Source organism: Leucoraja erinacea, chromosome 6 (assembly GCF_028641065.1).
Source record: "Leucoraja erinacea ecotype New England chromosome 6, Leri_hhj_1, whole genome shotgun sequence".
NCBI lineage: Eukaryota > Metazoa > Chordata > Chondrichthyes > Rajiformes > Rajidae > Leucoraja > Leucoraja erinaceus.
Window position 1 is genome coordinate 72,145,387 of NC_073382.1, and position 27,634 is coordinate 72,173,020.

Here is a 27,634-nt window from a genome sequence, read left to right on the forward strand (position 1 = left end):
AATGACACTGAACAAATGTCTACACAACTGTGAGTACCCTTAATGTGGTATGAAAATTAAAATATGGTTAGTTTGAAGTGAAAAAGCACTGCCTGCAAATGGTTGCTTGGGGGTTTGGGTTGAAGTAAAAAGGCACTCTCTCTCTCCCCCCTCCTCTCTCTCCCCACATCTCTCTCTCCCTATCCCTCTTTCTCCCCCCCCCCCACCTTCTCTCTCTCACTTTCTTTCTCTCCCCTCCTCTCTCCCACCTCCCCCCCCCCCCCCCCTCTCCTCTCCCCCCTCTTTCCTCCCTTTGTGTCTATGTGGGCGGCACACTGTAGCAGCGGTAGAGTTACTGCCTTACAGCGTTTGTAGCGTCGGAGACCCGGGTTCGATCCCAACTATGGGTGCTGTCTGTACAGAGTTTGTGCATTCTTCCCATTATCTATGTGGGTTTTCTCCGAGATCTTTGGATTCCTCCCACAATCCAAAGACGTATGGATACGAAGGTAATTTGGCTTTGTATATGTAAAAATTGTCCCTAGTTTGTGTAAAATAGTATTAATATGCGGGGATTGCTGGTCGGCGTGGACCCAGTGGGCCGAAGGGCCTGTTTCTGTGCTGCATCTCTAAACTAAACTATCTTTGGTATAAACCAGTATTTGCAGTTCTTTGTTTCTACATTAAAACATAGAATTAGGATTACTATCCCCAAAATGATCTTCCACTGAAACACCAGTCACCTGGCCACGCTCATTCCCTACCCAAGGTCCAGTATGTTCCCTTCTGGGGTTGGACTATCCACACACTTCTGCAGCTGATGTTTTAAGAAAACCTTCTTGGATACACCTCACAGATTCTAAGCCCTGTCTAAGCCTTTGGGACTGACCAAGTCTCAGTTAATATTGGGAAAGTTAAAATCACCCACTAGGACAACCTTGTTGCTTTGGCAACTTACAGTAATCTGTCTCTCCATCTGTCTGTTCCTCTATCCCCCACTTGCTATTGGCGAGCTTGTAGTACAATCCCATTAGAGTGCCGGCACCTTTCTTATTTCCAAGCTCCACCCGTACCGCCTTGGTGGACAAACCCGCCAGTATGTCTGCTCTCAGTGCCTCCGTGACCATTTCTCTGATTACTCGTCCAACTCTTTTACCTCCCTCACGATTACATCTGGAACGTTGAAACCCCGGAACATTGAGCTGCCAGTCGTGTCTCTCCTGCAACCACAGTTCCACTCCAGACTCAGAAAGAGCTTTATTCCAAGAGCTATAGCGGCTTTGAACCGGCCCTGCAGAGTGCCCCCCACCCCCCATGGACTGTCTCCCTCGGACGGTCACGACACACAGCTTATTTATTTATTTTACTTTTCTTTTTCATTGGTTGGAGCTGCATACTAAATCTCGTTGCACTGACGTGCAATGACAATAAAAGATATTATTATTATTATTAATTACCACAACATAGTCCCAAGCATTGATCCAGAGTCTAAGTTCATCTGCTTTCCCACGATAGTCTTTGCATTGAAAGAACCACACTTTAGCCCATCAGCGTCACCATATTCCTTTACCTCTCCCTACCTGACACACACTGGCCCTGACCTCTACCATCCCATCGCTCCTTCCAATTTCTAACCGTCTACTCTGGTTCCTAGCCCCTGCCTTCCTAGTTTAAACACTCTCGAGTAGCACAAGTAGAACATTACAACATAACTTACCTGCATAAATAACGAACATAAAAAATTGTGCTTAATTGATCTTTTAATTTTATTGTTGATTTAGCATTTGCTTACTTGCAAAATGTCCTAACTTTTGCAGGCTCCAAAGTACCGGTAACAGATCTACCACATTTACTGAACAACTTGCAATATAATATATCTCAAAATACAAAAATGAGGAGCAAATATCTGCCGCAGGTCAGAGAACTTCAATGGGGAATAGATTTGGACAAAATTTTCCCCAGAGGTACTTGTCATTATAATTATATATTGGCAGCTGATGTTGTATACAGTCACCCATACCTGAATGAACTTTTAATGACTTTTGATCATTTATGTCAGGATGACACTGTTATTTTATGGGCAATGAAGTTTAGGCTCGAAAAGGAAAATGCCTTTGTGGAAAGATTTCAGCATATATTTGATACAGAAGTTATATATGATCTGCCAAGTTTACAGATAAAATTGTATAAAGCAACATAAAAAAATATAGGGATTGGAAAGGAAACATGAGAGCTAACTGCTCATACCTCAAAGCAATAGTTCTCCTTATGGTAAAAAGTTAAATTTAACTCCCCTGAAACCAAACTTACAAAATGATACGTGATTTGCTTCCAGCAAACTTTGTACCGTTAGTCCAGCCAAGAGTTTCCCAGCCAAGAAGGCTTCTTGGGTAAGTGTAGTTATAAGCAAACATGTGTAAAGGTCTAATTTTTTTTAAAATTGTTTGCAGTTAAGATTTGTGGCATTAAGAGATTAGCTTGGGAACAAAGGCAGTTGTTGATATGTCTCTTGCATGGCTCACAATTGCAAAGCGCCTGTATTTATGATATTGGACTGGATAAACATTCATTTCTCAGCGATTGAGCATTCCGGAATGACAAGCAGGCAAACGACTGTTCCACAACATGATAGACTTTGCTCCTGTTTCTACAACAGATAACGGTTAACCTTCTGTAAATATTTATCTTGAAACTAACAGCTCTGCACTCTACATTTACTGTTTGATGTTTTCTAAATTATATAGCTCTTTTGAAAGTGATCATTGGCAAAATGAAATAAAAATAAAAATTCTGATTATTTTGTGTATTTTAATGGCAAATTAGCCTTTTGCAATGTGTTAACACCTAATTAATTTAGCTATAAATGAATGTTTAAATAATATATTAGATTGGCAAAAATAGCTTTGTAATTAATCATTCACATATAACTGCCATGTGGAACCTGAATGAAGCAATGGACAGTAGAAGTTTTAAGCAGCTGCCACTGGAGAGAATATTCCTCTATAGGAAGATGACACCAGAAAATATGCTGATATGTAGCAAAGAAATTCAATGATAATATTAATATTTGTGATATGCAATTGCTATTTATTGTAATATGTAATTTTCAAAAGTATTTATTTAATAACTACTGAACATTAAACAATCTCTGTTAATATTTATCATCATAGCATTTATTTTTGCTAGACTTTATTGGTAATAATGGTGGGGGGTTTTGTAAAGAGTATATTCTACTTAACCTTTTTGTGGTCCAAAAAGGATTATTAACAATAAATGATTTGAAATGGTCTGATGAATGCATGAATCCTTTGAACTGAACTCTGTAACAGCTATCTAAATATCATGGCTATCGGAGCAGGTCAGAAGCTGGGTAATGCTGGCCCAAAGGCAGACTACACAGTCTCTCCACAGTCTACAAGACACAGGTCAGGGGTGTGATGAAGTATTCACTAAGTGCCCTTCTGAGGGTAATTCCAGTAACTCTCAATGACCTCGACACCATGGAGGCTAAAGCTATTCATATGATTGGAATCCCATCATCTACCCTAAAAATTCATACCCTTTTCCTCCAGCACAAAGAATCTTCACAGTGTACAATCTGCAAAAGGTATTGCAATGACCCACCTGACTCTGCCAACAGCAACACCTACACCTACAAGAAGTACAGGGCCACATGTGAACACAACCACCAGGAGGTTTCACTCCAAGCCAGACAGCATCCTAATTTGGAAGTATATCACCAGCCCTTCATCTTTGTTGGATATAAATTCTGGAACTCCCACCGTATCTGCACTGTGGGAATATTATCACCAAAAGGACTACAGCAGTACGAAAAGGCAGCTCGTTACAACCCTCTCAAGGGCAATTAGCGATGCTAGCAATACCAAGATCCCCAAAATAAATGAATACATTTTAGTTATGGGCAGCAAAATGATGCAGCGGTGAATGCAGCAGTAATGCAGCAGCGAATGCAGGTTCTCCGTGTCCATGTGGATTTCTCACATGTGTCGTGTTTCCGTCCGCATCCCAAAAACATGCTGGTTTGTTAATTGGCTACTGTATCCCTTAGTGCCCTCAGTGTTTGTAAGAGTGAAAGAAATCAAAGGCGAGTTCAAGTAAGTTACAGGGTTGCAAGGAAATATGGGAATGGAGAAGGGGATTGATGGGATTGCCCTGCAGGGAGCTGATGGAGATATACGATGGATCAAATGCCCTCCTTCTGGTTAGTAAACAACTTCTACTCATCTACACTTTCAACTCATGAGATCCTTCATAAGCTTAAACATTTCAAATTGCTATCCTTATGCATCTAGAGCAACAGTGATTTCTCACTGATTGCTTTGTAAATCTTAATGCTAATCTTGCAAACCCCTCCAATAAACTATCCTCTTTGGAAAAATCAGAGAGAAATTAATGTTTAAAAAAAATCCACCATTCTCTCTGCTGCCCCTGCTGGAGGGAGGGGGAGGGACTATAAAACAAGGAAGTGGTGTGCCTCAATCAGTCTCTGCAAGATGGAGGTCACTCTGAGCTCTGAATGACACTGAACAAATGTCTACACAACTGTGAGTACCCTTAATGTGGTATGAAAATGATAATATGGTTAGTTTGAAGTTCTCCCCCCTCCTCTGTCTCCCCACATGTCTCTCTCTCTCTCTCCCTCCCTCTCCCCCTCTCTCCTCTCTCTCTCTCCCCCTCTCTCTCTCTTTCTCTCTCCCCCCCCCTCTCTCTCCCCCCCCTCTCTCTCTCCCCCCTCTCCCCCCCCCCCCCCCCCCCCCTCCCCCCCCCCCTCCCCCCTCCCTCCCCCCCCCCTCCCCCCCCCCCCCTCTCCCCCCCCTCTTCACCGTCTCTCTCTTTCTCTCTCTCTCCATCTCTCCCTCCCTCGTCCCCGCTCCCCCCCTCTCCCCCCCTCTCCCCCCCCCCCTCTCTCCCCCCCCCTTCCCCTATCCCCCCCCCTTTACCCCCCCTTTTTAAAAACAGATGCCCCAGATGCTAGTTGTAAGCTGCCCAAGCGAAATATGAGATGCTAAAATACAATCCAATTGCGTTTGGCCTCAAATACCCTGACAATGGAGGAGGTCTAGTATTTCTTTCAGAGTGGGAATCCAAAGGGGAAATGAAAGTGTTTGGCAAAACAAGATAGGGTAGGTCCAGGCAGACTCAAGCCAATGAACTGACCTTGAACCGATCATCATCAATCTATGTTTGGTATAAATGATGTATAGAGACAACAGGATAGTATCCCCCCCTCAATAACTCCACTTTAAAATTACCACTTTTCAGAGTAAATCACTAGAGCACAATGGACTCCATGGACAATTACTAAATAACAATAATGATAAAGTAGCAATGGCAATATGCACAGCAAGACAGAACGGGCATACTATTTAATTTAAATATATATTTAATATACATATTACATCGTTACATCGGTGTAACGATCTCGATGTAGGTCCTGTCCAGGAAACTCTCCTTTTCCTGGATGAGGTCATCCAGTTGCCTCTCCAGTGCCCCAACACGGTCCTTCAGCAACACACTTTCCACAGTTGTAGCAGCCAGAGGCACCAGCTGTGTCCCTGACCTCCCACATCCTGCAAACATCACACTGAGTCAGCTTACCTGTCATTTCTTCACTGCATCTCACCTTCTCCAACTTTTGCCGTAGTCTCCTCCCTCAGTCTCCTCGCTGAAGACTCTCGAGTCAAAGACTCGCACTTTTCTCACAGACTCTTCCCTCGACAAGGCCGCTCCCCTAGAACAAACCTTGCTTATATTGGCTGATAAATTGACTAATTTGCTAACTTACCGATTTGCTAATTAAATTCCTCAGCCAATCCCTGCACTCATTCATTCACCTGCCACTCCTCTGCCGACTTTGAAGGGTTTTTTTTTTGTGATTTTTTTTTTGTTTTGTTTTTTTTTGTGATTTTATTTATTTATTTATTATTTTTTATGATACTGCCTGTAAGGGAAATTCATTTTTGTTGTTTCAAATTGAGACAATGACAATAAATTTGAATACAATACAATACAATACAATACAAGTATGTGTTGCAGGATAGCCCCCAACTGGTTTTTGGTCAGAGGTCTCAGGAATGATGATTTATAGCAGGTGCTGTTATTTCCAATGGGTGTTGAACAGTCATCTATGCTTTTTATACATAAATATTGATGATTACAAGGTCAGTTCAGATGGCTTGAGTAACTATGGATCTATTGTTTTATTGATGGAGGACAATTGGACCAAAATAAATATAATATGCTTATTGTATTTTATTAATTATATTTATTGTAATTTGTCTCTCACTTTGAGTTGATTTACAAATATAATATGTATGCTTATTGTATTTTACTAAATTATATTACTATTGTATTTTAGTCTCTTTGAGAATGTGGATTGCATTTCGACACTTCTGGGCATCTGTTTTACAAATAAAAGTTAAGATTGTAAAAGGTCAACCTATGGAGAGATATTGATACAGGAATCAGAGATGACTTTTTACACAAAGAATCAAAGTACAAGTGACCACAAATGAAGGAAAACCTCCGAATATGTGTCCTTGAAGAAAGGTCTTGAAAACGTTCACCGAGGGCGGCCCGCAATGTGGACAGCGGAACCTCCGGTGTCCTCGAAGAAAGGGGAACTAAATCCCCATTCATAAAAGAGAAGGGAGGGTATATAGGGTTAATTTGATGACAGCATGCTGCAAGTAAAAAGTTCCCACGGTAGACTCACGATACACAGTGGATCGTGAGTCTTGCATGAGAACTTTTTAACTCAGCGTGCAGGCAGCAGCAAATTGTAAAGGCCATGTGTGTGACCCCCTTGTTAAGCTCCCCAATTGCACCGACGCGGGGGGTTTGCATGTCTTCACGTCGGAGCCAGTGCCAATCACCGCAGACGTCAGACCAACGGTCACCGGCCCCCAGGCCCACTGCAAGCACGGAGATCATAGAGACCCACAGCCAGCAGCAGCCCAGCCCCGTTCCAATTCCAGAGGAACACGCTCCCCATAGGGACCGAAGCTGATGGTGTGCAAGGTGCGTCTTGGTCTTGAATCGGATGAGGGGGCGCATCGGGCTGTGACGTCTCCGGCCACCCCCTGTTTACAGGAGCTGAGACTGGGAACTGTGGGGTTGTTTGCAATCAAGGGAGTACAGTTCCCAGTCTCAGCTCCATTCCAGGGGGGTGACTCAGGACCAACGGGACACCGACTGCAAACGGAGATCCGGAGACTCACAGTAGCCCAGTCCAACTCCAGAGGAACCCGGGTTAAAAAGTCTGTTGTGCTGCTGCAAGTAAAAATTTCATTGTTCCAGCTGGAACATATGACAATAAGAACACTCTCTAGACTTTTGTCTAAACTTGTCGCCGTAGAGAATTGGAGGGAAAGGGAGACACAGCGGCTTTTGATTCCAAAGTTCTGCCCATCAATGGTCTCCCGCAAAGAAAGAGAATGATCCCAGCCTAACCCTCCCTATAGGAATACATAGAAAACTCGGATCGAGTAACTGCCGGGATCGAGGCGCAAACTCGCGACCTGCAATGAGCCACCTGAGATAGCTTTTCAGAAAGCCGAAAAATTCTGAATCAGCTTTCCCAAGGCACGATGCCCTGTATTCACTACTCAAAGACCAGAAGTAAGTTAAATTAAATATTCTGTTGTGCTGCTGCATAAGAATTTCATGTTGAACATTCTTTGGGAATAGAAAGTAAAATTCATAGGAATTCTGACCTCGGAGATACGATATGTTGCAACAGTCACACTTCTTCGTAATTTCAACAGTCACACTTGTTTTTCTCCTGATATTCGGTTCCATTGGATTTAGAAGGATTATGTGCACAATATTGTATGTCCTATTTAGAATAAAATAACAGTGGTTTTATTGACGAATGTGGAAGTGAAGGAACGCTTGACAGAGAAAATGCAGGGAAGCTGTGTATTTGTGGCATCGTTAATGAATAGGGAGACCCTTTTAAAATGCTAGAACATCATATAATCCTCACAGCTGAAATTCCGAGATTACTTTACCCTGAAATCATCTTATATTGTCCAGCAGCGTGTCAGTCACTTTGACTTTTTTGTTTTTTTAGTATGTATGTATTAATGTTTCTCGTTATTTTTCTATGAGGGGGGTGGTGGGGGAAACCGTTTCCAGTCACTTACCTTGACGGAGATGCAACTTTTTCCTAGTTACATTTTTGCCCTCCATCGTGCCCTAACAACTTGGATTGGTGCGGCCTTTCCCGGAGTCGGCCCAGAGCTTCAGCAGCAGGCACGGCGTGGACTTCCATTGCGGAGCCACTAGAAAGGCTCCGACTGCCGGCCTGGTGACTTTAACACCATGAAGCCGCGGTCTGCGGAGCTTCTAGTCCGTGGGCGTGGAGTGGACTTTATCATCCCTCGTCGGGGATCCCTTGCTGGGGATCGCGGGAGAAGAGCTCCAACCGCTGGCCTGCCCGTGGCCTATAACATCGAAAAGCCGCGGTCTCCAGTAAGAAAGTGGCCGATTTGGACACACCAAGCCGCGGAGTGTGTTCCATCCGTCCCGACATTGGAGCTTCGATCATCCCGACAAGAGGGCCTGTACGTTGGGCCATCCATAGCGGCGAATGCGGAGGGACAAGGCCCCAAACATGGGTGAACAAAAGGAGGAAGACTGACTGAACTTTATTGCCTTCCATCACAGTGATCACTGTGGTGGATGTTTATGTTAAGTTCTATCGTGTATTGTGTTCTTTTACTTGTATTGCTGCATGGTAACTCAAATATCACCGTACCTTAATTGGTGCATGTGACAATAAATGTGAACTTGAACTTGAGCCTTGTATAAATTGGTCCAATTCATAGAGAATTAATCTGAAGCACTGCATTTCCAAATCTCCCACTGCTTGCTCCAAAGAAAAAAAGTTAAATGTCCTGTGATTGTCCTGTGATTTTGGGTGATCTTCCAGCATAGTTACAGCAGAGGGTTTGGAGAACTCGAGGAAAAAGCTCATCTTACTTTCAGGGTGATTCCCTCAAAGCCCAGATTATGTCAAACATTCCAATCCTTTGTGTTGAATGTCAGTAAATGTCATCAAAATGTTAAATTCCCAAGGTGGTCAACTAGACTCTAATATATTTAGTCTGGCCAGCAATCAAAGTGGCAGGGGCAGTGTGCAATCAATTCCCCAAAATGTGCCCTTCTCTTTCTATCATTCCCAGGAGTTAATTGTAAGACCTCAGCATTTTAGACATGATAGGTCACAGGCACAAATCACACTTGGATGAGATCAGTGTAACATCAAACCTGTCGACAAACAGCAGAAAGGCTTTGAATTCTGTTGCTGTTAGATAATAAATTCTGCTCTTACTGGATAATGTTGCTGTGCAAGTGACAATAATAATGCCACTTGGCTTTTGATGGAGGGGAGGAGTGTTCTACGAGATAGCTTTATTTACTGCAGCCCAGCTCCAAGTGCTCCTGACTCTTTCAGGAGTGGAGAATCATTAGAGCTCCTGATCCACATTAGAAAAGGTACAGATTTTATTTTATTTTGCATATCTTCACATTAATTATCTACGCTGAATTGTTTGCAAATATAATGCTTTCGTATGTGTAGTTTATAATTAGATTGTATTAATTTATATTTTTCTTGCTTTGCTGAAATATTTGCAAGTTAATTTGAATTAAGCATTACTGATAACCATGGAAACACAGAACTTATGAGGCAAATAAAAATATCTTCATAAAAAATTACTTTCCATTAAGAGAAGGCTTGCTGAATTAGACTGACAAAGAATCTGGTAATAGTTAATTACAGGACCAGCTCAAAATAATGAAGAATTATATTAATATGAGGGAACAAGTCCAATGATCTGATCAGCATAAAGGGCCTGTCCCACTAAGGCGATTTTTTCGGCGACTGTCAAAGTTGTAGCAGGTCGCCGAAAAAACGGGGACTGGACCCCACTACGACAATGTCTACGACAAACTACAACAACCAACCACCAAGTCGACGTTAAGCTACGGCAAGCTACCGACAACCAGCGACCCATTAGGACATCCACCTATGACCACACCTATGACAACCTACGACCGCACTGGCGACAACCTACGATAACCGGCCAACCTACATCCACCCGCGTCAAGCTACAACAAAGTACGACCCTGTCGGCGCCAACTGAAGACAACTGAAGACAATTCAGTCGCCGGTACCTGTTGCCGGTTGACGTCGGTTGATGTAGACAGTCGCCAATGGAATTCACCGCTCATTGGTGCCAACCCACTGTCGCCGACTATCGCCGAACATTTTTGAACATGTTGAAAATCCAGTGGTGACCAGAAAGACGCTACGACTCTGGGCAACTGAGGAGACGACTCCCAGCCATACAGGTGACACCCCGGCGACCATGTGGCAACAGCCTAGTCGCCTGTAGTCGCCTAAAAAATAGCCTCCGTGAGACAGGCCCTTTATACTTCGATTTGCATAGTTAAACAATCTAGTTAAAACTAGATTATCTGAACAAAATGGTGGTTCAGCCCCAAACCAAACTTCTTAAGAGAGACTTTGTGCTTTATCTTTGCGTATTGTTTGGATTGAACAACCTGCAGCAATGCACCTCTGTGGCCTGATACAGTGAAGTGCTGTCACAAATGAGGCCACAAATACTTACTCTGCTTCTGTAAATCGTATCAAAACAACTGAATAAACAAAAAAAAAAACCCGCAGTTGCTGGAAATCTGAAATAATACTCCAAAATGTTTGAAAACACTCGGCAGGTCAGGTCATATATATGTAAAGTAGTGAATGTTTCAGGTTGGTAACTTCTCATCAGAACTTGAGAATGTTTGAGAACGATCATTTTTACAGAAATTTGAGGGAGATAAAAAAAGGGAGAGAGGAAGGATGATGAAGAAATATGAATGACCAGATGCTATTATTACAGGAAGAGTTTAGCCAGGATTTGCTTTCTCCCTTTGGTCTGTCTATGTCTTCTGACCACTAATCTTGTCCCCACACAACTCCACCTTCTACACTCCTGCCATCATTGCTCATGCACAGCATATCATAAATTAGTTAAAGTTGAAGAGGGCGGGGATGTTGATGAGCCCATATTAGATAATTGGAGCCATTTGCCCTCTCTCCTGCTGGTTAACTACAGATGCGATTTACCAGAGCCAAGTCTAGCATCATAATGCCAGTAATAAGCATTATAAAATGTAGGCAATAGACAGCACACTCACCAGTCTGGAATGTATGTGTTTCTCCACATATCTAGCACCCACTTCACATAAATCGCGAACTTGCTGACTGTTCAGCAGCCATTTCCCAAGTGCACTCCAATGATGAACCTGTGGAACATGAAGTGTTGCCTCTACACAGAACCAAGTCATTGAGTTAGGCAAGGCAAGGCAAGGCAACTTTATTTATATAGCACATTTCATACACGAGGCAGACTCAAAGTGCTTCACATAAAAACATGTCATACAATAAAATGAAATAATAAAATGAAATAAAATAGAACTAAAAGAAAAGAAAAGCAAAATTAAAAATGCATTATAAAAAGTGCAATGTAGTTAAGATTTAGCTGAAAGCTAAAGTAAACATAAAAGTTTTCAGTTAGGACATGCTCAAGAGTGCACTGACACTGGGAGATCCATTTTTAAAGAATGAGACAGAAGTAGCAACGAAGATGAATAACTGCAAAGTTCCAGACAGTAGTGGGTGTGGCTGGTGAGTAAGTGGGGCAAGTCCAGAAAAGGATGTGGGCAAAATATATTCCAATGGGATTAGCCCAGGAAAAAATATAGTCATCATGAATGAGGGCTGAAGGACCTGTTGCCTTCTAAGAAATTTGCCAGTCTCTGACACCATGTTAGTAGCCAGAGCATTAAACTGAGCCTCTACCAACTGGGAGATATTTTATATGGCCGAGTGACTTAATCCCCTTCAAAGGTTCCAAATGTATTAATACACTTTACTCCCCCTTTCTCCCTCCCTTCTTCCTTCCACCTACTCTTTCACTCTCTCCCCCTTGTTCCTTCTTGATGTGACTACCCGTATCGTCCCCTCTTCATTAAATGTAGGTGCAAAGTATCCGTCCATTGTCCTGTCTTCCACCTCCACTCTCAGGCTGCTACTTGGGTTCAACAAGGATCTTCTCTTTCCTTTCAAATCAGTTTTCCACTCACCTGTTTAGTTTCCAGCCAGTAATATGCATTACAATGTTTACATGTATAGGCAGTTAAGTAGAAAAGCTTGTATGGGGAATATGAGATGTGACCACTCTGTGACAGTTGATTCAACATTGGCAGTGCATCAGCTTCCTGCTGTTACCTATTTGTACAATGACAGCCTGCAGTCAATTCTGCCTCTGCTCCTCATTTGTCTTTTCAACATGGGGCTTAATTTTTCATGTGGCCAACAGAACGTAAAACCAGCCAGAAGTATTTAAAGGGGAGGTGCATTCTAGCTGCAGATGTTTATGGAATCGTAGAGCAGGGAAACAAGGCCTTCGGCCCAACTAACCCATTCCAACCAAGATACCCCATCTACACTAATCCCACCTGTCAGTGTTTGGCCCATATTCCTCGAAACCTTTTCCTATCCAAGTACCCGTGTACATTCTTTGAAATGTTTTTATCGTAGTTTATCAGTTTTGTTTATTGTCACGTGTACCGAGGTACAGTGAAAAGCTTTTGTTGCGTGTTATCCAGTCAGCAGAAAGACAATACATGATTACAATCAAGCCAGTTACAGATGATATTCATTGCACGATAAGGGACATGATCAAGTATCTGCCTCAACTACTTCCTCTAGCAACTACTTCCTCATTCCATATACCCACCACCTACTGTGTGAAAAAACTGCCCCTCAGGTTCCTATTAAATCTTCCCCCTCTCACCTTAAACCTATGTCCTCAGGTTCTTGAGTTTCCTACTCTGGGTAAAGGACTCTGTGCATTCACTGCATGTGTTCCCCTCGTGAACTTAAACAACTCTATAAGATCACCCCTCAGCCTCCTGCACTCCAAGAAATAAAGTCCTAGCCTGCCCAACCTCTCCCTATAGCTCAGACCCTCATGTCCTGGCAACATCCTCATACATCTTCTCTGCACACTTTCCCGCTTAACAACCCATATCAGTGTGACAAAAACTGAACACAATACTCCGAATGCGGCTTCACCAACATCTTTCATAACTGTAAAATACAACACCAACTTCTGGACATACCTACATAGAAGTGTCCAAGAAATGCAACAGGAGGTTGGGTCTTGATGAAAGGTCATCGATCAGAAGCCTATCTTACCTGCTGAGTATTCCCATTTTTTTAGATTTCCAGCATCTGTATTTTTTTTACTTTGTGAAGATGAGAGGTTTGTTAGAATTCTCGGTTTGGGGTCATCCATGTTCTCTGGATGGTGACATATTTTATTTATTACAGCAGGCTCAGGATATAATGCATTTTGGAGCAAAGCAACAAGCTATTTCTTGAACCTCTGTAATCCCCAGGTAAATGTAGATCAATGTAGACCCAGAGCTGATGAATGAACAGATCTTGTTCATATTTGCAAGTGCAGATGATCTGTGACCCAGAGTCTTATCATCCTGTGATTGTGTTCCCAAGTTGCTTACTGATTGACCTTGTCCTCCTCGGGAGGGGACATAGGATTGGGAGGTGCTATCTGAATAACCTAGGTGTGTTGTGTAGATGATACACATTACATTGGTCTAATGGTCGAAAAACAAAATGTTTAAGGTGGTTGATTGGTTGCAAATCATGTTGATTGCTTTTTTGTGAATGTGTCAACAATCTTGAGGTTTTGTTGGAAGATCATTCAACCCAGCATGTGGAGAGTATTCCATCCAATTCCTGACTTGTTCCTCATAGATGGTGGATAAATGGTGGAAAGGCTTTGCTGTATGGGAATTCACCGCAGGTTAGAGACAAAGATATGTCAAATTATACAGCACAAATCATCCATCCTGACTAAGTAGCCCAACCAAGCTCCTTACAATTTGCTTCTGCTTGGCCCATATCACTCGAACCCTTTCCTATCCAAGTCTTTGTTCAAGTATCTTCTAAATGTCATAATTGTACCCGCTCTGCCACTTCCTGTGGCAGCTTGTTCCATATGTGCACCACTGTCTGTGTGGAAAAGTTGCCCTCAAGTCCCATTTGAAAATTGGTCCTCTCACAAACCAATGCGTTTAGCCGAGTGAAAAGACTGTGTCTATTAAACTTATCTATACCCCTCATGCTTTTATAAACCACTATGTAGTCAACCCTCAGCCTCCTATTGTCTTGGGGAAAAAAAGACACATCCTATCCAGCCTCTCCTTATAATCTAAACCTTATTACCATGGTAATATCCGATACCTAGCTTCTAATCTGCTCTTGTAGCCATGGTTGTTATATGGCAAATACAGTTGAATGTGGTGACACCCAGGCTCCAGATTATGGAGGACTAGGCAATATTATTGCCATTGAATATCAAGGCTAGCTGGTTAAATTCTCATTGGAGGTGTTCATTGCTCTGGCACTGGAGTGGTGCAAATGTTACCTTCCAATTATCAGTCCTGGTTTGAAAGATGCTCAAGATTGGCTACATGCATGTGTCTGCTTCATTTGCTGAGGAGTTGGAAATTAATCAATCAACATCAGAAGGAAACAAATAGGACAACAGAAGGAAACAAAACGGGCAAAAAAGATGAAGTACGAGGGGAAGCTGGCCAGGAATGTAAAGAAGGACAGTAAAAGCTTCTTTAGATATGTTAAGGGAAAAAGAATAGCAAAGTCAAATGTGGGTCCCTTGAAGGCAGACACAGGTGAAATTATTATGGGTAACAAGGAAATCACAGAAGAGTTGAACAGGTACTTCGGATCTGTCTTCACTAAGGAAGACACAAACAATCTCCCAGAAGTACTGGAGGACAGAGGATCTAAGGGGGTCGAGGAACTGAAATAAATTTTCATTAGGCGAGAAATAGTATTGGGTAGGCTAATGGGACTGAAGGATGATAAATCCCCTGGGCCTGATGGTCTGCATCCCAGGGTCCTCACCCCCTCCCCCACGCACCCCCCCCCTCCCCCGCACACCCTCCCCTCCCCTGCACACCCCCCCTCCCCCCCACAGCCCCCCCCCCCCTTCGCCCCCCCACCTACACCCCTGCACGTTCATGACATTGGATGCAAGCTGCATAGTTTGCAAATTGCCCCACAAGCTGCATCCCTGACACCCAAATGTTCAATTGTGATCGGAGCAGATGGTAGATTTCACCTAGACCTGCGGCAACATTGGGAACATTGCACCCTTAAAACCCAGGGCAGACTCTCCCAATCCATCCCACTCACTGTTAGCTGCATGTAGCTCCTCACTAATACGGTGCCTGTGCAACTTATTACAAAGCTGCGTGCATGTGTACACATCAGGTAGTACTTGGAGCTAATCGACACCTGTAATATCCAAGCAATATTTTATGAAGCTTAGATTTACATGCAATTTACTTTAAATGCATAAAACATTACCAAAGCCTCGCAGAATCTCACACAATGTTAATGATGACCTGAAACAGATCAGGATTAATGTAACACAAAAAATTAATAAGTGTGATTGAAAAAAGCTAAATCCAGGACTTAGTTGGTATTCTTTCCATTTGTCCACTTATTGTTCAATTCCATTCCCGGAACTTCCTCAAAGTTCACCTTTGGCTACAATCATCCTGTGTTCACAAGAACCTAAATTCTAGACACAACCAAGCTGGTATTTCTGGCCTAATTGTTTTGTACCAAAGTAGAGTGTTCTATAATCTAATGGCTGAGTAATAATAATAATAATAATAATAATAATAATAATAATAATAAATACTTTATTGATCCCCTCAGGGAAATTCAGATGTCCAGAAGCCCCCAACCAACAAACCCACAGATTCAAAACGAACGCAGACAGAAAATACATAGAATACACTGTGGACACTACCCGAGAGCAATAAATACTTAAAAAGACCAATAATTAACAATTAAAAATTAAAAATTGCAAAAATGCATCCCCCTACAGCCTAGCGGTCCGAATTATAAAATCTAATGGCTGCAGGGGTGAAGGATCTCCTGAACCGCTCCGTTCTACAGGGCAGGGAGAGGAGCCGGTTGTTGTTCCGAGTGCTCTTTTGACTCTCCAGAATTACATGGAGGGGATGCCCGGGGTTTTTCAGGATGACCTGCACCTTGTGCCTCATACGCCTCTCAAGCACATCCATCCCAGAGTCTACTCTCCCCTCCAGCACTGAGCTAGCTCGTTTAACCAGTTTGACCAGCTTCTTGTTGTTTTTTTCACTAATGCTGTTGCCCCAGCAGACAACAGCGTAGAAAATAACACTTGCAACCACAGTGTTGTAAAACATGTGCAGCATGTCATTACACACATTGAAGGATTTGAGCCTTCTGAGGAAAAAGAGTCTGCTCTGGCCTTTTTTGTAGAGGGAGTCAGAGTTGACAGACCAGTCCAGTTTGTTATCAAGGTGCACTCCAAGGTATTTATATGTCTGCACCACCTCAATGTCAGCCCCAGCAGCGTTGACCGGCTGAAGGGGGAGCTTGGACCTGCCAAAGTTAACCACCATCTCTTTAGTTTTAGTTGTGTTCAGGATGAGCCAGTCCTCTTCACTCCAGGCACAAAAGGAACTGGCCAAGTTCCTGTATTCCTCCTCCTGCCCGTTCCTTACACATGCCACAATCACTGTATCATCTGAATATTTCTGTACGTGGCATGTGTCAGACATATAGTTAAAGTCTGCTGTATACAGGGTGAAGAGGAACGGGGCCAGAACCGTTCCCTGTGGGGCTCCAACATTGCACACCACTGTGCCAGAGACACTGTCCCCCAGCTTGACAAACTGTGGTCGACCCGTCAGGTAGTCGTCTATCCAGGAGATAAATGTGGAATCCACCCCCATCTTCTTAAGCTTGTCATTCAGAATCAGGGGTTGGATGGTGTTGAACGCACTTGAGAAGTCGAAGAACATAATCCTCACATAGCCACCGGGTTTGTCCAAAAAGGAGTAGATCGGGTGCAGCATGTAGAGGACTGGGTCATCCACCCCAATGTTCTTCTGGTATGCAAACTGTAGTGGGTCGAGTGCGTGCTGGACTTGTGGTCTCAGGAGACCAATGAGTAGCCGCTCCATTGTTTTCATGATATGGGATGTAAGGGCCACCGGTCTGTAGTCGTTGATCTCGGTTGGCCTCCCTGCTTTGGGAACCGGCACGAGACATGATGTTTTCATCAGACCTGTCACCCTCCCTGACTGGAGGCTCAGGTTGAAAATAGTCTGGAGCGGCTCCGCCAGCTGAGCCGCACAGTCTTTCAGTAGCCTGGGACATACACCATCAGGGCCAGCTGCTTTACCAGGGCACACGCAACCTCCTCAGCTCAGCTCTCACCTCGTCCGCCGTGAAGAACAGTCGAGGAGATGCCGGCATAGGAGGTGCTGCAGCTGTGGTGTTGGGGGGGCTGCCTCGTGGAGGTGATGGTGGGGGAGAGGCTGCACCTGTAGAGGTGGGAGGGGATACCAGATCAAACCTGTTATAGAACAGGTTAAACTCATTGGCCTTGTCCACGTCTCCTGACGGCTGGCTTCTCTTCTCCTTGAAGCCAGTGATGGTCTTCATTCCTCTCCACACCTCTTTGATGTTGTTGTACTGCAGTTTCTTCTCCAGCTTCCTTTTATAGTCCCCTTTTGCCTGCTTCATACTCCTTTTCAAGTGGTGCTGTACCCTCTTGATTTTTCCCCGATCACCAACCTTGAAAGCCTCCTTTTTCTCGTTTAGGAGGCTCTTGATGTTGCTTGTGATCCAAGGTTTGTTACGGTGAAAGCAACAAAGAGTTCTTACTGGCACAACAACATCCCTACAGAAGTTGATGTAGTCCGTTATGCATCCAGCCATCCTGTTGATGTCCATACAGCTGTTTAATTCCTGTAACTCCATCAGCATGCCCCAGTCTGTATAGACTCTATGACAGAGAAATCTATACTATGACAGAGTATAGATTTCTCATTGTTTAGGCCAACAGTCCCTTTTCTGTCACTCTTCTAATAGTGTTCTTCTAATAGTATAACTCTGAAATGACATTACTATTATTCTGCAATGACCTGATTTATGACGTGCAGTAATCTATCAGCAATGGAGACTGCCTGCGTGACGAGTATTCCTGCAGAGACTGAGGACGAATTTGAAATTGGACATCAGGAGGAGCAGCCAGAAGTAGATTCTGAAGAGGAACTTCCAGGTATAATTATATGTTCGATTGCTAGCTTTATTTTACTGATATTCACCTTTCTGTCAAAGCATGGATAAATATGCAACTGCGAGAGAGTGTAGATGCTTTCAAAAGACTCTCAAATGGTATTACAATTTGTAAATCTAAACAAAAACATGAATATATAAGCAAAGATAGACACAAAAAGCTGGCGTAACACAGCAGAGCAGATCGCATCTCTGGAGAAAAGGAATAATTGATGTTTTGGGTTGAGACCTTTCTTCAGATTGAGAGTCAGAGGGAAGGGAAACGAGAAAAATAGGCAGTGATGTATAGAGATATACAACAAATTAAAGATATGCAAAAAAGTAACAATGATAATGGAAACAGGCCATTGTTAGCTGTGTGCTAGGTGAAAACGAGTTACAGACAATGAGACTCAACAAGTCGACTTTGAAGCTGGGACGACTTGAGTGGGGGAGGGATGGAGAGAGAGGGGATGTAAGGGTTACGTGAGTTTAGAGAAATTAATATCCGTATGCTAGGTTGTAAGCTGCCCAAGCGAAATATGAGATGCTGTTCCTCCAAATTGCGTTTGGCCTCACCCTGACAATGGAGGAGGTCTAGTACAGAAAGGTCAGAGTGGGAATGGGAAGTGGAATGAAAGTGTTTGGCAACCGGGAGATTAGGTAGGTCCAGGCAGACTGAGGCAATGGTGTTCAGTGAACCGATCACCCAATCTATGTTTGGTCTCGATGATGTATAAGCAACAGGGTAGTATTCCGACTCAATAACTCCACTTTAAAATTACCACTTTTCAGAGTAAATCACTAGAGCACAATGGACTCCATGGACAATTACGAAATAACAATAATGATAAAGTAGCAATGGCAATATGCACAGCAAGACAGAAAGGGCATACTGTTTAATTTGAACATATATATATATATATATATAAACATATATATATAGTAACTTTTAGGTTTGTAGTTCTTTTTCTAAGTTTTGTTTCTAAGTCACTTCATTACACTAACTTTGAAAAGCCAATGGTCTTTAAATATCAGCTACAAAATAGATATTATTGAGTTTTAGACCTTTCGCTTACTTTAGATATATTTTAAATTTGTAAATCAAAGACATATTTTTCTCTTTTGAAATTTACTTTTCCTTGGCTCTGCACTGGTCAAACAAACTATGGTGAAATAACTAGTTGCCTGGACTTGTCATTGTTGGTTACAGCGCTCCGAAGCCATTCATATTTTCCCAAGGATTCTCAAGGATTTGTACACAACAGTAGGTCATGTTGCAGCTTTAGAAAAGTTCGGTTAGGTTGCAATTGGAATATTGTATGCAGTTATGGTTCCCACCCCCCCCCCCCCCCCCCCCCCCCAGCCCCCCCACCCCCCCCCCCCCCCCCCCCCCCCCCCCCCCCCCCGTGAAGTTTGAGGAGGCTTTGGAGAAGGTACAGAGGAGGTTTACCAGAATGCTGCCCGGATTAGAGGACATTAACTAGAAGGAGAGGTAGCATAAAACTGGATTGTTTTCTCTGGAGCATCAGAAGCTGAGGGGAGGTCTGAGAGAAGTATATTAAATAATGAGGGGCCTAGATGGAGTATACAGTCAGAAACTTTCTCCAAGGTTGTCAAAGACTAGCAGGCATAGATTTAAGGTGAAAGGGGTTTAAAGGATATGTGCGGGATAAATGTTTACAAAGAGAGTGGAGTGAGCCTGGAACACGCTGCCGGGAGAGGTGGTGGAGGCAGATATGATGGTGGCATTTAAGAGACTGTTAGATCGGCTCATATATAGGCAGGGCATAGAGATATGGATCATGTTTGGGAAGAGAAATTTAGTTCAACTTGGCTTCATGTGTGGGCAGAATGGCCTATTCATGTGCAGTACTGTTTGATGTTCTATATACCAGACCATGTCACACAATACCTGAGAAAGGGGTATAATTTGGTGTTTAATTACAAATTAAAATATGCAGGAAAAACATGGTCTAAGAGCATTATAGTGTACATGGATGATTATTGCAAATGCACCAATTATTTTCCATTAAAATTACCATTGTATTTTTATGTTTCCTTTAGAAACTCCAACAGATGTCAAAATACCCGCTCACCGGAGTTGGGTTCCGACTATTTACACTTATGTTTCAAAGGAGTCCTATATGTTTGCAGGCTACGATATCACCATCCACGAATCAACCGATCACTTTGGAGCCGTGATCTGGCCAGGGGTGCGTTTTTTAAAGTATAATAACTTGGAATCTTTATTTGGGAGGAGAATAAAGAGAGAGACACAAAACTTTGAAAAAGTTAATGAGCACACTTTGTATACTTTGCAGAAGTTGCTGTAAATGTATCCACCAATTTGCAATCACCCTCTCAAGGTTTATGTTTAGGTTTAAATGTATTATTGTCTTGTGTACTGAGGTACAGTGAAAAACTTTGTTTTGTATGCTACCCAATCAGATCAGATATACTACACATAAATACAATCAAACCAACCTCAGGGACAATAGGTAGAGCAAAGGGGAAGATACAGAGAGCAGGAAATCATTGCAGCACATCAGTTCCATCAACAAAGTCCAATGACCACAGTGAGGTAGAGGTGAACAGGACAGTACCATAGCTTATGGAAGGACTGTTCAGAAGCCTGCTCACCAAAGGGTAGATGCTGTTCCTGAGTCTGGTGGTGCGCACTTTCAAGCTTCTGTACATCCTGCCAGATGGGAGCAGAGAGAAGGAGGAATGACTGAGGTGGATCAAGTCTCTGATTGTTGGCTGCTTTTCCAAGGCAGCAAGAACTGGATTAATTTTGCACAGGGTTGTGTATTTGTCATTCTAAGGTAAGAGGATCATGTCAAGGATACTCATAATCCTCCGACATTTTCGCCACCTCCAACAGGATCCCACCACAGGCCACATCTTCCCATCTCCTCCCCTTTCGGCTTTTCGCAGAGACCGCTCCCATCGTAACTCCCTGGTCAATTCGTCCCTTCCTACCCAAACCACCCCCTCCCCTGGTACTTTCCCTTGCAACTGCAGGAAATGCTACACTTGTTGCTTTACCTCCTCCCTTGACTCCATCCAAGGACCCAAACTGTTCACCTGCACCTCCTCCAACCTCATCTATTGCATCCGCTGCTCTAGGTGTCAACTGCTCCACATCGGTGAGACCAAGCGCAGGCTTGGCAATCGCTTCGCCCAACACCTCATGGTCTTTTCATGGTACATAAAATTATAAAACTATGGGGATGACAGAAGGTATAAAGAGGGAATGAAAACAATTTATATTATCGTGGCCTGAAAGTAGATAGAGTCATGGAGTCATTTGGCAAAGAAACTAACCCTTCCATCCACTGTGTCAATACTGCTTGCTGTACCTGCCTACACTAATCCAATTTACCCACATTGTCATAATTGTAAATGCTGTTAATATTATATCAAAGAAGGAGCTGCTCAAATTGTCTAATCAATGACCATTCCCCAAACTCGGTTCCCACTAAACTTTGTCGGGTCAGATTACAAAGTAATTCCAATCACTGTCAAGGAAGTAATTCTATTCCATTCAAATTACTGTTGACAACATAAGATATCTCACAAAAATAACTATTGACCAAGATGTTGATTGTTTCTTCCCATAGGCAGTTGCACTGTGTCATTTTCTAGAAAACAACTGGAAGGAGTTTGATCTTAATGACAAAAATGTACTGGAATTAGGAGCCGGAACAGGACTTTTGTCTGTTGTGGCTTGCTTACTCGGTAAGTATTATAAAGCATGCATATTTCCTTTTAGAAACGTTTTCGTTTTGACAGCTCACAATAACTTTATCAATTCGTGTGGTGCCTTTAATGTAGAAATGCATCCTGGATGCACCAAAGTAAAATGGACACAAATCAAAGGGACAGTGAGGGTGTGAAGTTTCCCCGAAGGGCCCAGTCCCTGCACGGGGTGGAGTAGACTGACCAGTGGAGAATACAAGGACACATGAAAATAGGAGTAGGGGTTGGCCCCTCGGTCCCTCAAGCCGGACTCACCATCCAACGGAATCTACTCCAAGCTTCAACTAGTGTAGAAGGTTGGGGAGCGCTGCCCCTTTACGGGCCCACGGGCCGGCGATTGAGCCTCGTGGGTCGATGGAGCCCGCGGTTGGGGCCTGGGTCGGGAGGGGGTGAAGAACAAAGGGTGACCTCGCGTGGAGGGGGGAGGGAGAGGGGAGTTTGTAACTTTGTAATCGTTAATGGCCGACTATTTGCATACCTTGGGTATTCAGCTCTGTGAAACAAGTCTTGGATGCTTGCAGCCTCCTTAGAAAACATACATTGCCAGGCTGGCTCAGGAACAGATTGTATCCTGCATCTTTTCCCACCATCATTAAACTCAGAAGTGGACAATACGGATATGAGCTGATACACAGTTTCACATTTAAAAAAATGTACATCATACCGTGCCGAACACCAACTCCATCTCTTCCCCCCCCCCCCACCCCCCAGCAGCAGCGAGCAGGTGGGCAGGGTGGGGATGGGCCGAGTGGCAGCGGCGGGCGGTCGGACAGGATGGGAACAGGCCGAGCGGTGGCTGAGCTCGAGTGGGCAGAGGGATAGAAGGATTATAGGGTTGCCGAGCAGTTTGCACGGAATTTGAGCAACTCACACACACAAACACACACACACACACACACACACACACACACACGATGCAAACTGGTTCAATCGTCAAGTCAACAGGAAATAAGCACAGCTAACAATGAATGACCTTGGAGGAAAGAACTGCAGATGCTGCTTTTCATGGAGGGAGTGAGGGAGGTTAGGGAAAGGGGAGGGTATGGAAAGGAGAGGGAGGGGAGGAGAAGGGAAGATTCTGTGGAGGTGAGGAGGGAGTGGGGGGATTGAGGGAGAGGAAGGAGTAGGGAGGGAGAGGGGGAAAGTGGGGGAGGTGAGGAGGGTGGGGGAGGAGGGGGTACAGACGGAGAGGAGGGCAGTGGGGGGGGGGGGGGTCAGGAGGGATAGTGGGTGGGATAGGTGGAGGTGTGGAGTGGTGATAGAGGGATAGGTGGGGGATGGGTGAGGATTTATGGAGGGAAGGAGTGAGTGATGGGATAGGGGAAAGGAGAGGGAGGGAGTGGTGAGGGAGGGATTGAGAGGGGAGGGGAGGAGGAGAGGGGAAAGAAGAGGAGGGGGGGAGGGAGTGCTGGGGGAGGAGGGGAAATGAGCCGTACCTGCGCCGTTGGGGGCTATTGGGGGATGGGTTGCATTGGGGGAAACCGGTGAGTGGTGGAATATTGCATTGGGGAACGGGTTGCGTTGGGGGACGGGTTGCGTTGGGGGACCAGGCCTCCCGTGTGACAGGGACCCACTTAGTCCAGTTACAATTAAGTCTATAATATAAGTGAATATTGAAATCTAGTGACAAACCATTAAGTCTGAACCGATGCCTGATTTTCTTTTCCTCTCAGGTGCTTATGTAACAGCTACCGATCTTTCCTGTACGATTGGTAACTTACAAAGTAATCTTATGAGAAATACACGAAACAGAAGCAAACATCAACCTCAGGTTAAGGAGCTGGCTTGGAATGTAGATTTAGATAAAAACTTCCCTCACTCTGATGTTCATTACGATTACATTCTAGCAGCTGATGTTGTTTATCATCATGACTATCTGGCTGAGCTACTGGTCACTTTGGATTACTTCTGTCAACGAAGTTGTGTCATATTGTGGGCAAACAAACTTAGATTTGAATCAGACTATGAATTTTTGGAAAAATTCAAGTTAACGTTTGACACATTCGTTCTGGTAGAAGATACAAATTCTGAAATTGTAATAATTAAAGGGATAAGAAAGTGCAATAACAAACCGTAGTGTAAATTTCACGCACGTTTTCATAGCATCATTCTCAGTGAAAAGACTTGTTTCTTTTAAATCCACTTAATTAGAGATATATCTTATTCAAAGCATATAAAGTTTACAAATGTAACACTTTGCTCAGTTCTAATTCACATGTTACCCTTATCTTGTATGGCAGCTGACATTGTAACACTAAACTCTAGAATATATTGGAAGATTTTTCAAGTTACCAATAGCTTGCACTCTTCATCGCATCGGCTGTGTTAGTTTTGAATTTATAGGTGACATCTGCTGTATATTTAGTTAGAAATAGCATTTAGTGAAAGGTTTAGTCAATTTATTGATCAGATTTATATAATCTGTATAAGCTAAACAAAATGAATGTTGTAATTACTAAAGAAATACTTTAATATTGAGGTAAACCTAATTACGAGGATGTACAATGAGGATATTTAATCACTGAAGCAGAAACACAATTTTCTCTATCCTGTCAAATTTCTTTCCTGTTTATTATGCATCATCAAACATAGTGCAATATTATAAGACAGTTTGTTTACAGCACGTTAACACAATATTGCCTTTCATATTCTGATACGAATTGATTTTGCATGCATTTCTATTAAAATTTCATTTTCTATACTTGTTTCTATTTTATCATTTATTTCTTACCTGTATGCACATTTTGGAACCATGGTTTTACTGATATTTCCATGTTTTAATCTGCCTGCCTTAGCCCATAATGTATTTCAAAGGTACCAACACCTCGAAAGTAAAACAAATGCATTGAAAGTGCTTTTCAGGCACAGAAGTAGTTGTAAAGTTTGGATTAAACTTTGCACTCAATACTTAGGAAATGGGCAACAAGAACAAAGGATGCAATGAGTTAATGGATGTGTGTTAAATTATTAGCCAAGACAATGTACTGAAATTATATATTTAATGCAGATACTGTCACCGTTCAAGTTTGTTAAAACTTATATTAAATGCTGGGGTAGATTTTAATCATGGCTACGGATATGGGCCTGAACTGTTTCACATGGTGACACTTCTGACCAGATGCACATCCTGTACAAGAGTGCAAATGGGTCTCTCAGACTCCAACCTAGTGTAATATTGAACAGTCCCATGGTAACTAAAATGGGAAAGAGTTAAGTCTGAGCTGGTGCAGTTAACACAGGTCTGTTTAAAAGTCAGAGGAACATCCATACTGTTCTCAGACCCTCATAAATGATTTAAACCAGTGCTCTTCAACCTGGGCGCTACCGCCCACTAGTGGGCAATTTAAGCTTGCAGGTGGGCAGCAGAATGCTGTATTAAAAACATCCAAAATATACAAACTCAAATGTATGAGAGAATGTATGTGAAAAGAAAAAGTTACCATCATTTTAGCAAAAAGTCTTTGAATTATGTATTTTAAACTTTTATGCTGGGGGGTTGGACAGGCTAGATGCAGGAAGATTGTTCCCGATGTTGGGGAAGTCCAGGACAAGGGGTCACAGCTTAAGGATAAGGGGGAAATCCTTTAAAACCGAGATGAGAAGAACTTTTTTCACACAGAGAGTGGGTGAATCTCTGGAACTCTCTGCCACAGAGGGTAGTTGAGGCCAGTTCATTGGCTATATTTAAGAGGGAGTTAGATGTGGCCCTGGCTAAGGGAATCAGGGGGTATGGAGAGAAGGCAGGTACGGGATACTGAGTTGGATGATCAGCCATGATCATATTGAATTGCGGTGCAGGCTCGAAGGACCGAATGGCCTACTCCTGCACTTAATTTCTATGTTTCTATGCTGCATTAATTTTTAACTATGTAAGATATTGTAATGTTTAACCACCATCAAACCCCCCGGGAGCTGTAGCAGAGCTGGTCTGGAGCTGGCACGAGCCCCCTCCCCGCCGGCTGTGAGCCCGGCCCAACACCTCCGTCCCACCGGCTGGTCCGGCGGGACGGTGCGACGCTGCTTCTCCGCGCTGGCTGTGGGCCAAACGACAGCCACTGGAAAAGGCGAGAGGCGCAGCGTATGGTTACCGGCCTGCCAAGGTCGCTCTGTGACCTGGGAAGATGCCGAGGGATTCGGGTCCCACTCACTGTGGGGAGGGCAGGTTCAATTCTCCACAGACCCAGAGCTCCCGCCTGAGTCGGTGCAGCGACAGGAATCGCTGAGCAGCAGTTCCCGCAAAGTGGCGGCAGTCAACGGGATAGATGGCAGGACAGAGGAGGCAGGGACTGAGGAACGAGAGAGGGGCTTTCCCCCCCCCCCCGCGCCGGCTGCAAGTCCAGGGCCGCCACCCGACAGGGACGGGCATGTCCAGCCGCCCTTCTGCATGGACCAGTGGAGAAGGGAGAACTAGTGTCGCTAACTCCAGCAGAAGTTCAACAGCAGTTGCCGCATGAGAGACCCGGTTCGATCCAATGTTTTTCTCCAGTAACCTATGACCTGGGCATGTGCAGTCGGAATACCGAACTTGCTTATACGCGTATTGAACATACATAAAACAAGAAAATTGTGCCAAAAGGTTTTCATGTAACACGCCACTATATTGGTTCACCGGTGTACGTGTAGATATGCAGGAATTTGGATACTTGGGAAATGGCAAGTGGGTGTCTGTGAGAATGGGCTGATGACATCACTTTGCAAGCTGCTGACCTGGCCCCACTAAGTCTGGAACTTTGCAGAGGTTTCAGGAAGCTGCTGCACCTGTGACCCACTGGTTGCACAAAGTCTGGGCTTTTGCAGGAGCTCCATAACACTGACGCTTAACGCATGCTTGCGTTTGGTCCAGAAGGGTGGTTTGCACCGGGAAGTTTCTTATTGCCCAAAAGATTTCTACTTTGTTTCTGTGTCTTCCCACCATCACCCGTGATTGGTTGCCTTCAATGGTATGTTTCTCTATGTACTAAGATAACCATATAATATAACCATATAACAATTACAGCACGGAAACAGGCCATCTCGACCCTTCTAGTCCGTGCCGAACACATAATCTCCCCTAGTCCCATATACCTGCGCTCAGACCATAACCCTCCATTCCCTTCCCATCCATATAACTATCCAATTTATTTTTAAATGATAAAAACGAACCTGCCTCCACCACCTTCACTGGAAGCTCATTCCACACAGCTACCACTCTCTGAGTAAAGAAGTTCCCCCTCATGTTACCCCTAAACTTCAGTCCCTTAATTCTCATGTCATGTCCCCTTGTTTGAATCTTCCCTACTCTCAGTGGGAAAAGCTTTTCCATGTCAACTCTGTCTATCCCTCTCATCATTTTAAAAACCTCTATCAAGTCCCCCCTTAACCTTCTGCGCTCCAAATAATAAAGCCCTAACTTGTTCAACCTTTCTCTGTAACTTAGTTGCTGAAACCCAGGCAACATTCTAGTAAATCTCCTCTGTACTCTCTCTATTTTGTTGACTACTTTGTAGTTGTTTCTACTTTGTTGCTAGGTGTGAAAATGTTTGAAGGTACAGTTATATGATTGGGCGAAGGAGTTGTCACTCCATGTATCTTCTCTCCAGTATCGGTGATTGGGTTTGTAGGGGTTGCCCTCCCCCTGTA

General features: G+C 43.7%; 1 protein-coding gene across 1 annotated transcript; it reads left to right on the top strand.

The window, feature by feature from the left end:
* The first annotated feature begins 2,149 nt into the window (after positions 1-2,149).
* LOC129698307 (protein-lysine methyltransferase METTL21C-like) lies at positions 2,150-27,419 on the top strand. The gene is made up of 5 exons (XM_055637382.1): positions 2,150-2,369; positions 18,136-18,254; positions 20,318-20,466; positions 21,877-21,994; positions 23,689-27,419. Exons 1-5 carry the CDS (start codon positions 2,293-2,295, stop codon positions 24,090-24,092), a joined length of 867 nt encoding a protein of 288 aa, XP_055493357.1. The 5' UTR covers positions 2,150-2,292; the 3' UTR covers positions 24,093-27,419.
* The last annotated feature ends 215 nt before the right edge of the window (positions 27,420-27,634 follow it).

Bases quoted from the DNA above. Each gene is read 5' to 3' on its own strand.
- LOC129698307 (XM_055637382.1), top strand. From the start codon at position 2,293: ATGATACGTGATTTGCTTCCAGCAAACTTTGTACCGTTAGTCCAGCCA. The intron at 2,370-18,135 runs GTAAGTGTAGTT...TATGACGTGCAG, and splicing joins CAGCCAAGAAGGCTTCTTGG to TAATCTATCAGCAATGGAGA. The intron at 21,995-23,688 runs GTAAGTATTATA...TTTTCCTCTCAG, and splicing joins TGTTGTGGCTTGCTTACTCG to GTGCTTATGTAACAGCTACC.